The sequence below is a fragment of the Cupressus sempervirens genome, chromosome 9, assembly GCF_028749045.1.
Source record: "Cupressus sempervirens isolate cs-2001-9-10 chromosome 9, ASM2874904v1, whole genome shotgun sequence".
NCBI lineage: Eukaryota > Viridiplantae > Streptophyta > Pinopsida > Cupressales > Cupressaceae > Cupressus > Cupressus sempervirens.
In genome coordinates, this window is record NC_143126.1 from 19,095,120 (window position 1) to 19,107,392 (window position 12,273).

General features: G+C 38.0%; 1 protein-coding gene across 8 annotated transcripts in view; it reads left to right on the plus strand.

Moving 5' to 3' along the window:
• The window catches only part of LOC149537428 (DHHC-type zinc finger family protein), a 67,173-nt gene extending 56,535 nt beyond the window's left edge, over positions 1 to 10,638 (plus strand). For all 8 annotated transcript variants that reach the window (XM_089802918.1, XM_089802919.1, XM_089802925.1 and 5 more), the window contains one exon: positions 9,618 to 10,638. In XM_089802918.1, coding sequence (XP_089659044.1) covers positions 9,618 to 10,115 — 498 coding nt within the window. In that variant the 3' untranslated portion in view covers positions 10,116 to 10,638. The remainder of the gene's footprint in view (positions 1 to 9,617) is intronic.
• Positions 10,639 to 12,273: the final 1,635 nt, after the last annotated feature.

A 12,273-nucleotide genomic window follows, 5' to 3' on the forward strand; every position in this document is an offset into this window, starting at 1 on the left:
AGATGAGAATAATATAGAAGGCTTAAAAGGAAGCCATGGCTCTTGGTAGTAGTTATAAAAAGATAATCGGCTTCTTGGTTCACTAATTTAAAAAAAAGTAGATGCCAAGTGTACTGCTCGTCTCTTATAGAGACTTATAATTATGAAGAAAAGAATTCGAAGGTCTCCTTACTAAAAGAAATAATTTATACTTTTATACACACACACACACACACACACATATATATATTTGCACATTTATAAATTATTTTCGAATGGTGTCACTATATTATTATTATGTCCATGGTTACAGTTATTAGGATACATATATCTATATATGTGCATAATTGGGAGATTATTTTATATTCATATCCTCTCAATGTATGTGCATATATATATGTTTGTGTATGTTAATAGAGATGAGCTTGAATAATCTTAATATTATGGTGGCACCATATTTTTTATACTAATGTGCATGCATATATATATATAGTGGAATGATGAGAATGCCAATATAAACCATTTAAAGGTATGCATTTTGATTGTATTTAAATGTTTAATGTTTTATTGATTGTCCAATAGCTCATGCGTGTCCAATGTATGTATCCTATTGTACAGTCGCTAGGTCCTTACCAAGGTAGTTAGAGGTCATACCCGTCGATCGAATAAATGGACTAAGGTAGTGCCCCAATTTGTAGATCCCATTAAGCAATGCTTCCCCCCTTTGTTTGCTCCTACAATCACCCGTGCAACATTTCCACAATAATAACAAGTTCCCATGATAAATCCATATTAACATATAACATAGATAGTAGTAAATTAATTAGTTAATTACCATCATTCAGAAACATGCAACTGCTAACTATCATCATCAACATATGACAAGTATCGGCTAACTAGCTTCATCAACGTATGATAAGTAACGACTAACTACCATCATCAATAAACGATTATAATAATTGATAACAACCAATTTCATAAGAAACGATGGTTACATATAACTACCCATTTCACATGAACAGGAAAAAATGATAGTTTTTAACTAATCATCTCAACGACTATAATAATTTTTAAATAGGTCAAAATTTTGGGATGTAACATTGAGACCCTGCAATATTTTAGGAAATCTTTGAAACATAATCCACAAGATGGTCTTCCTTATTAGAGATATCAAAACAAAGATTCTTTCATCTAGGGTTAGGAACATTTAATTAAACTTGAAGGTATATTTAGTATATTGATGGAGTCCAACCATAGGAAACACAGAATAAGGGGTGTGTTAGGGTGCCTGAATAAATCCTCTACCCCATGCCCAAGAGCCTATGTTTATTCCTCTTGGTCCATGTGGTTCTTGTGATCCATACTAGGGTGTGTACCTAGTGAGGTGCCCATAATATATTAGTCCTCCACCCTAAGCCCAAGAGCCAATTATTATCCTTGTCCTCATGTGGCTCCTGCCATCCATATGAGGGGGTGTACCAAGTGAGGTGTCTATAATCATTAATCCTTTACCATCGTCCCAATAGCCAATTATTATTCCTCTCGGCCTCATGTGGCTCTTGCCATTGATATGAAGGTTGTACCTGTTAGAATCTGAAAAGATTAACAATCCAGAAAACTAGTGCAAAGAGTAAATATCTAAACTATGAATGCAAATGATACAAAATCAAAATAGCAACACAGAGTTAGTCTCCAAGAGAGTAATGCAAATGCTAGAAGCAAAATAGCATTACGAGGATGCAAAAACAAGATATCCAAATACAAGCCAGGTAGCATGCTTATATAGGCTAGGAAGACGGAGGAGGTGGCAACACCAACCAATGAGGAGCAACCATCTATCCGACTAAAGATAGCAAAGTATCTTCCCAAGATAGCTAATGGATGCTCACATGTAGGAAGGTGACACCTCACAACCGTTCACCTAATAAGACATGCTTTATTAACCTAAGCGAGATTATTAAAAAGTGTAGGAAAAACCTAGCAAAATAGGAAAAATAAAAAACTACACTAACACCCTCCCATAAGCGAAGCTTAGGTGGATGTAGAAATGGGTCCCGGCAAGTCAAGCCTGATGAGGTACCCATGTACATAAGATTTCCCAAAAGAGAGAGAAAAGAGACCCCCCCATACAAAAAAGGTCAGGACTCCGAGTGAGAGGAAGAGGCCCCCCCAAAAGATGAAGCATCCCGCACCCCCAGCAAAGCTCGCAAATGAAGGAACTTGCTCTCAGTGAAGGGTTTGGTGAAGATATCAGCAACTTGCTCTGAAGTCGGACAATAGCGAAGGTCAATGACATGACCATGGATGAGCTCCCGGATGTAGTGCATGTGGACCTCTATGTGTTTGGTCCGCTGATGATGAACTGGATTCCGTGAGATCTGAATGGCACTCTGGTTGTCACAAAATATGACTGATGGCTGTTTGATCTGGATACCAAACTCAGTGAGAAGATGTTGAATCCAAATGGCCTCAGTGGCGGCATTTACAGCCCCCTGATACTCAGCCTCAATAGAAGACAGAGCAATAGCAGACTGCTTTTTGCTCGACCAACAAACAGGACCTGACCCAAGTGAGAAGCTATACCCTGAAGTAGACTTGCGATCTTCAGAATCACCTGCCCAATCTGAATCTGTGTAGCCCACCAAATCAAGCTCAATACCTGTTGCGTAGTGAATCCCACAACTATGAGAACCCTGAATGTAGTGAAGGATCCGCTTGGTTGCTTTCCAGTGTAACTCATGGGGCTCCTGCATGAATCGAGAGACCATGCCTACAACATAGGAGATGTCAGGTCTCGTATGAGTCAGATAAATGAGACTCCCAACAAGTTGGTGGTACAAAGTGCCATCAACAAGTGGAGAAGAACATTGAGCCTCAAGTTTGACTCCAGAAAGGAAGGAAGTCGGAGCAGGCTTACAGTCAGCCATATGAAACCTCGAGAGTAAATCTAGAGCATACTTGGATTGTGTGATGGTGATCCCAGAAGGAGACTGAAGGATCTCAATCCCGAGAAAGTAATGCAACAAGCCCAAGTCAGTCATCAAAAAACTATCCTGAAGGGCCACTTTGATAGCCTTAATGGTGGGTGAAGAACTTCCTGTGATTAGCAAGTCATCAACATACAAAACCAAAAATAGAAGTGAATCACCCTGTTGCAAAATGTAGACATTAGGATCAGAATGGCACCGAGTGAACCCAACTGATAGAAGGAAGGAGTCCATCTTGGCATACCAAGCTCGAGGAGCCTGTTTGAGGCCATAGAGAGACTTTCAAAGACGACACACAAGTGAAGAATCCTGAAGGAAGCCCTGTGGCTGCTCCATGTAGATCTCCTCATGAAGGTCACCATGAAGAAAGGCACTCTTCACATCCATCTGATGTACTTCCCAACGATTAGCTGCAGCAATGGCAAGAACAATTCGAATGGAATTCATTCGGGCTACTAGCGCAAAAGTCTCAGAGTAGTCAATCCCAGGAACCTGGGAGAATCCTTTGGCGACCAAGCGAGCCTTGTGTTTGTCAACTGACCCATCTGTTGCAAATTTTGTTCGATAGATCCACTTACATCGAACAAGTTTTCTTCGTTTAGGAAGAGGGACAAGATCCCAAGTGTGGTTCCTCATCAAGGAACTATACTCTTCCTGCATAGCTATATCCCACTCAGAAATACCAGAAGCCTCATGAAAGGACTGTGGATCTGAGGCAGTAGCAATGAAGACATGTGGAGCATCCTGGAATTGTGAACGAGTTCCCCTGGTGTCTGATGATCCCCAACCCAATCACCTGCAGACTGCAAGGTCTGTCTAGCCCAAAGTGGGCAAGAAGATGGAGAATTTGGAGGGGAATCATCAACCTTTGAATGATGACTAGGAGAGGAAGGAGGTGAGTTCTCTGAATCACTTTCTGCATCAGAAGTAGAGGTAGAAGATTGTTCAGGTGAATCTGACTCATCAGAAGATCTGTCATGTATTCCAAGTGACTCTAATGTCAAGGTAGAAGGAGTTGGAGAAGTGATAGAAAGTGAGCTTGAAGATCCCTCCTCAAACTGAACACTCCTCTCAATGAATAACTCATGTGTAGTAGGGTGGAGCAACCGATAACCCTTCACACCATCAGGATAACCTACAAATATGCAAGGTCTGCTTTGCGGATCCAAGGCCTTACGTTTCTCTATAGGAATGTGGGCCCATGCAGGGGAGCCAAAAACTCGAAAGTGCTTAACTGATGGTTTCCGACCGCTCCAAGCTTCAAAAGGAGTAACTCCCTTCAAGGCTTGGTGAGGAACACGGTTCTGGATATAACAAGCACAGTTAATGGCTTCTGCCCAATACTGTGGTGCAAGAGATCTAGAGTGAATCATACAATTTGCCATTTCCTTCAAGGATCTATTCTTCCGTTCTGCAACACCATTTTGCTGAGGATTGTATGGAACTGAATGCTGTAAATCAATCCCCTCTGAAGTGCAAAATCTTTCAAACTGATGGTTGACATACTCACCACCATTGTCTGTGCGCAAAACCTTGATGGCTTTCCCAGATTGCTTTTCTACAAAATTTTTGAAGTCTTGAAAATGATCAAATACCTCTGACTTCTGTTTGAGAAAGTACACCCATGTATATCGAGAAAGGTCATCAATGAATGTGAGGACATATTGGGCCCTGCTGAAAGAAGGATGTTGAAATGGACCGGCCAAATCACTGTGAACTAACTCTAGTATTTGTGAAGCTCTTCATGCCTTACTTTTGTCAAACTTTTCCTTAGGATGCTTACTAAGAATGCAACCTTGGCAAACACCTCCTGAGAATTGAACCGAAGGCAACCCTGTGACCATGCTCTGCTGGTTGAGCTGATGCAAATAGCGAAAGTTAAGATGGCCAAATCGCTCATGCCATAATTTACTCACATCATTAGAGTGAGTAAGCAAAACAGATGGAGGATCAGGAACAAAGTGAGAAAACAGATAGAGCCGTGACTGATGATCTGCTCTCCCAACTGCAGCTACAGAATCACTATGCAACTCACGTATCTCCACTGAATCAGGAGTGAACTCAACCCGCTTGCCTAAACCTGTGTGAGTGATTTGGTATATTGATAGGAGATTAGTTGATAATGAGGGTACACAAAGAACATCATGGAATGTGCCATCCCCCACATCAATAGACCCTCTCCCACACACCTCAATAGGAGTGTCATCACCCATCAAAATAGAAGGCATAGTACATGGTTCCAAGGATGCAAGTTCTTCCTTAGATGAAGCCATGTGGTGCGAAGCACCCGAATCAAGAACCCAAGTGGATGGTGAGGAAGCAACTGCAACAAGAGATTTGCCCTTTCCTTTCCCCTTGTTGTTTTCTTTTGCCTTGTTAGACTCTTCATTAGAACTTTGTTTGATAGACTCAGGAACACTAATATTATTCTTCTCAAGAATGTATGTCAAGTGATCAATTTGTTTCTTCAAACATTTATGTTCATCATGACCGGGTCTTTTACAATAGGCACATTTAACCTTTTCTTTCTTAACCTTATCGCCCTTAGAGGATGAGGTATCAATAGTTGCTTTTGAAGCAATTGGTATCTGATCCTTCTTTTCCTCACTATTATTTTGTTTCTGATCCTTACTATTGTTGTTACTACTTTGTCCTTTTTGTTCTTTTGTGCCTTGGTTGGTTGCTAAGGCATGTGACTTAGAGGACTTAAGAGTGCCCATCTAGATTAGCTTGTCCTGTTCTCGAGTGAGATTGACAGCAAAATCATCTAGAGATGGCATGGTGAATTGAGTACCAAGTGCACCCTTAGTAGCATAGAAGGTAGAGACAAACACAGAATATTTTGAACTTAGCTTAGAGAGAATACTGAGAATCAGTTGTTCATCTTTCTTTTCAATTCCACATTGTTTTAACTGCAGCGTAAGTGATTTTAATTTGGTGAAGAAATCTTGGATTGTGTTGAAATTGCCTGGACTCAAACTAATTAATTCATTTTCCAACATATGACCCCTCATTGAATCTTGTGTGCCAAATAATGTTTCTAGCTTTGGCCATACTTCATTTGGTGTATCCAAAGACTCAATGTGAAATAGCAAGTCAGGAGAAACAGACAAACACAATGTTCCATATGCCTCATCACATTTGTTAAACCACTTAAACTTGTCTTCATCTTTAGCAGGTTCAGTTTCAAGTCCCATAGTTATCCTATTTAATCCAGCTTTCCTTAAGTGAATTATCATACGTGATTTCCACTCAAAGTAATTGTATGGAGTTAGGATGGGCATATTTGTTTGATCCATGATGAAGAAATGCAAAGAAATGCTAAAAAGAAGAGAACCCAACCACGACAATGCCCCCCCCTTTTTACTCAATCAAAGAACCCCCCCAAAGAAATATGATTTGGCACTTTATTTTAGTGCGTTTACAACTACCACTAGAAAGAAATACTTAGTGGTTTTGATTTCAATGCATTACAAACCCTCATGAAGAGCATATGCTAAAAATGAAACTTGGGCACAATAATCAAGGAAACAACTAGCACCATTGCGATCTACTCAAAAAATAATGCACTTTCAAAAAACAATCGCCTCGATACGAGGTCATATGAGAAAGTTATGATCCTCCGAAGTTTCCAAAACGAGAACTGTGCACAGTCACGGCTGAGAATCTGCAATTTCTAAAGAATTCATGCATGGAAATAAAAAAAAAACTCCACTAGTGGATAGAGCACAAAAAAATAGCCAAGTTCATAACAAGAATCATCAAAATCGGAGTCCGTATGAGCAAGAACGAGACATTTGAAAACTGCATTCAACTCTGCGACTGCCAACGAAGAGGGGTATGGCTGTAGCCTTTCATGCTCGATTCTGCAAAATATACAACTTGCATGCAAAATCTAAAAGATACCCAGATGGTTTTTCGGGGCTGCAAACAAAACCCAGAAAGCGTTTTCCTTGCTGATGTACAGAAGATGTTGCTGTAGTGTAAATCAGACGCCTTTAACAGTAAAAAACGGCCCCAAAAATCAAGAAACGACCCCAGCAAACAAAATATGACATGCAAATGCTGGATCAGCTTCCTAAGTCCATTAATGGCATGGTGGAACCTGCAATACTGATTGAAAACTCCAAATATGCAAGTTGGTTGTCAGATTTGAGATTGAAACCCCAGAGAAAAATCGTTTTTGTCAAAACTTTTTTGATTCTCAAGATCATCCAAAGATGCAAGAGAAGAGCATACTTCGTTTTTCAAAAACTACAATAAAATTTATTAGCCCCCCCCCCCCCCCCCCCCCCCGCCCCCCTGAATCTCTCAAATAAGAAAACTAAAATCTACTCTTGCACATAGAAAAGCTCTGATACCATGTTAGAATCTGAAAAGATTAACAACCCAGAAAACTAGTGCAAAGAGTAAATATCTAAACTATGAATGCAAATGATACAAAATCAAAATAGCAACACAGAGTTAGTCTCCCAGAGAGTAATGCAAATGCTAGAAGCAAAATAGCATTACGAGGATGCAAAAACAAGATATCCAAATACAAGCCAGATAGCATGCTTATATAGGCTAGGAAGAGGGAGGAGGTGGCAACACCAACCAATGAGGAGCAACCATCTATCAGACTAAAGATAGCAAAGTATCTTCTCAAGATAGCTAATGGATGCTCACATGTAAGAAGGTGACACCTCACAACCATTCACCTAATAAGACATGCTTTATTAACTTAAGCGAGATTATTAAAAAGTGTAGGAAAAACCTAGCAAAATAGGAAAAATAAAAAACTACACTAACAGTACCTAGTGAGTCGTCCATAATATATTAATCCTCTACCCCAGGCTTAAGAGCTGATCATTATCCCTCTTGGCATCCATATGAGGGGTTGTACGTAGAAGTCCACAACCGTTTGCCTATTTCATTTCCACCCTTTCCCTCTTCCCATAATTGGAGTTCTTTATGATAATGAATGATCAAAGTTCAAACATATAAGAGCTACACAAAATATGCATATATACTTCAGATAGAGATCACACAATAATAATATCATATTTATACATGTTATTCATAACAATAATCAATCATAAGAAAAATATAAATGTGAATACACCATAGTGCACTTTTTCAGAATCTGATACTTCATACTGATTGATAGATAGTACTCAAACACTTGCTGTAGATTAATCTTGCTAGGGATCTGATGCCTTTCTTCAATGCTAGCCTTTGATACTTGTACCTTGCCCTTCTAGCAGAGGAAACGTGTCTTTCCCGACTTGTTTCTCTTCCAAAACCAATATATCCCTTCATTAATTAAATCACCTCCTTCCTCTCAGCTCCGTGTTGTTAGCACTAGTTTGCACCTCTTTTATCTGCTGATTATTAAAAATATATATACTTTTTTAATAGATCAATCATCATACTGATTTTCTGCCTCATTTGTGTATCATACTTGGAGGACCATAGCTGTGTGTATGATATTGCTTTATGCAGACATATTCTAAGTTGCTGGTCCTGGTTTGGGTTTGGATATGAGTTTGAAATGCGTCAAATTTTCTTTGAAGTGTGTTGGGTTCGTTGTGGATTTGTGCACACAATGACATTTTTATTTTTAAAAGATCACACACACACACACACAGATACATATATATGCAGCAGCAGATAAGCTCATACACCACTTTACTAATACTAAAGCAACAAAGCAAAATACAACACCATATATATTAATGTTTTAGTCCAAATGACATAGCAAAATGCCAAGATACAGCACCATATTAATGTTTCTGTGCAAAATAACAATGTCAACATTAACAATCAGTCGGCACTGATCAAATATTTTCAGAGTCATAAAGCATATAATCCTCCTGCTGTGACAAATTAGAAGCACAAATGGTTTAGCAATGCAGGCATGAAGTTTTCTTTTTAATTGACAAATGCACAGATCTCATTTGTTTTACCTTTTTGGCCCTTTTAGTTGTCTATTTTAGGGTTGGAGGGTCATATTGACTGAAATAGACAAAAGGAAAAACTTTTAAAAAATCAAACAACAAACAAACACTTTTTGGTCAAATGCAGCCAGGGTCTTGCAACGGAATTCCAAATTCGCTGGAAAAACAGTAGAAGTTTGCCCAGGCTCTTCTGACAGAATTTGGGCAGACTTTTGGTTGGCCTGCATTTGGATCAGACTTTTGGCCAGACCTGACCAGACATTTGGGCTGTCTGGGAGGAATTTAGCTACACAGGAAATATTGATTGACACCTTATTTTCTGGATTAGCATCTTCAGAAAATCGTGAGGTCTTGTAGATAAGATGGTTTTCTAATGGATTTAGGGATCCCTCATAACAGTGACATGACAGCAGCCTGGTGTATTTCTTGGTGAATCAATATTTTTCTCAATGTAAATATATTGTTATCATGCTGTTGAATTATCTACAAGGAGAGATGCAATAATGAAGTGATTACAAAAATTGTCATAGGGAAAGTTATACAAATACTAAGAATTGTATAGTGAAGGTGTCATCTTAAACCTAAAGTGCCTTGCATTTTATTTTCTTGAATACCTTGTTCGAAATTGCAGTTTTAATTTGAATTCATCTATGTTATACTAGCGGAATTACATTTTTCTAACTGAAGTTTCTTTCTTTTCTTTGACAATCAGATTGGTAACTGCGTTGGGGCAACAAATCATCACCACTTCATCACATTCCTTTTCTTTGCCCTTGTTAGTAATATTTATGTCCTATTTATGTCAGTATATGCAGGCATTTTGGTGTGGCCCACTTTAGCTTATGTCCCAATTGACCCTGTATTTGCAGTCAGGTCTGCTAATGTGTTCAACATTGTCAAAGCTTTCCTACATGCCTTGATGAGAAGTTCTGTTGTATTATCAGCAAGGGCTGTTGCTTTGATATATCTTATTGTAGCCAGTATATCTGTGGCTGTTGGAATTGGACTCTTATTTTTCCAACAGGTGCAGTTGCTCTATAGTGGAAAAAATTACATTGACACTCTCAAATACAGAAGTAATGGATCTGTTGAAGCTTTGCCACTTAGCAGGGGCTGGGGAAATTTGTTTAGAATCTTTGGAAGTGGGCATCCAATATTTTGGTTGCTACCCAAAAAGAAGAGTTCTCCCTCTAGTATGAAAAGTCATTAAAAGGAAAATGCCAACTCTACAATCATTTTTTGTCTCGGCAGCTATCTTCCATTGGAATGGTTGCTTCAGGCTACCAACATATATGCTGCACATTTAAAATAATCTTCTGCACACAAATGGGTGCAAACATGGAGTTGAGGGATATGCTAGATGAGTAAAAGCCAGAATGTTCAACTATAAATTATGTTTAAAGATGACCAGCCGCGCTTACATATATGCTTATAATTGGAGTTTTAAAATTGTCATCTGCACTTAACCGCATGCAAGTAGAGAGTTAGGTGGATATGCGAGTTGAGTGAAACCCAAAATGCAGAACTACTGATTTTTGTAAAGATGTGCTCACGATATATACTTGTAGTCATAGTGTTGAGCATAAGTGCAATGAAATAATATAAGATATTTCACTAATGCATATGTATACATTCATGTTGCTCATATTTACAGAAGAACCAAGATGGCAATATCTTCTGGTTAAGTTTTCTATGTGCAATTTTTAATGAAAATGAAAGATTTAGATGCCGAATATTGTCTGGTGTTGTTGATCTAGTCCCTAACCCTTTTCCCAAATAACAGAACAAATAACTTAGTGAATTATTGATCAAGTTGTTACAATAGCTTAATTAATGTGACAAAGAGCAACATTAATTAAAAAATATTTGCTATAGATTTAGGAAAGCCAGAAATTGATGCCTCCTCTTTTGCGTGAGGCGCTCTACTTTAATTTTGTTACAGTGCACTCAATTACAGTTTAGGTAAAGGGAATTGTTTGGCCTAAAGCATTATCAGGACGTCTCCAGGAATAAGGAAACTTCTTAAGCCTTAAGCCTTGTAGATATTGTTCAAAATTTGTCTATCTTGAATATCAACATCATGACCAAGATTGGGAAAAACTAGTTTGTTTAAGTAAGCCTCTGGCCATCTGATCAAATGATGTTAAACTGCAGTTGTGTTATGTTTTCTTTCTTAAAAATAAATAATGTGCGATTGAATACCACAAATTATTATCATGCAATTTGAAAATGATTACATACTTGAAAACAGATTTATTTTGATATAAATATCACATGGAACAAACATCCTTCTATCTGAGGTAATGTATGGAAGATTGGGAGGACATTGGTCGGGTATGAATTACAGTGGAAATTGCCATACTGTTTATATTCAACCGCCTACAAACAGTGTATTCATGTTGTATTTGCTGAAACATTATGTTCAAATGTCAGGTTGGCACCAGAACCAGACCAAAACTCTGGTTCCTTAAATGTTTGATCATCAAAAGTTAATATAAGTGCGAACCTTTTGGTGGTTGTTATCAGAGGCATGATGACTGTGCACCATAAAGATAAAGTCCACGTGCGCAGGTCGGATATATACTCATTTGTATTAGTTTAGTGAATGCCTAAATATGAGATCATTCCCTCCATGCGTGAGCAACCTTTATTACAAGAGGGGATAAGAGAATTATTTGTGCCTACAGTCTTGTCAATTTAGAGGCTGTGCCGAAGCTATCCTCAACAATTTGATGGCAAGCCTATCGTCTTTATGGGTTCTCTCAATGTTAGGCTTTTTATATATTTTATGGAAATACATTTCTTTGTAGTCCATGATCGTGGTTGACTTAAAAGTAGTTTTAAAAAAAAGGGATTATAACTTCTGTCATATAGGGGACACCGTAAGTGTGCAACATACTGTGACATTTGTGGCAAGATAACTTGAAAGTGGACAACCTGTATTCCTTATTGAAGAAGTGTGAGTAAACCAAACTTCAAGCATTCTAGTCAAAATCAATAGCAGAAGATGTAATATTGTTCTAAATTTTTTTAAGTGGTCTCTGTTTTATTCTGGCCTCAAGTCCTATTAAATACTTACACATTAATTTAATACAAAAAATTCATTTCCATTTCTACTAATAGAATTTAATTCCTCTTTTTAACACTTTTGTTAAATTAAAAGAAAAATACAATGATTGAGACATTAATGTAATGTTACTGGACATTTTTAAAGTAGGAAGATTCTTTCAATTTTAGCCTCCATGTACATATATTTCTAGAAGGTGTCCCAGTATGTAGGCTCTATTTACATATATCTCTAGATATATTTTGGTTCTACTAATAGAATTAAATTCCATTTTTAACACTTTTGGTATATTAAAAGAAAA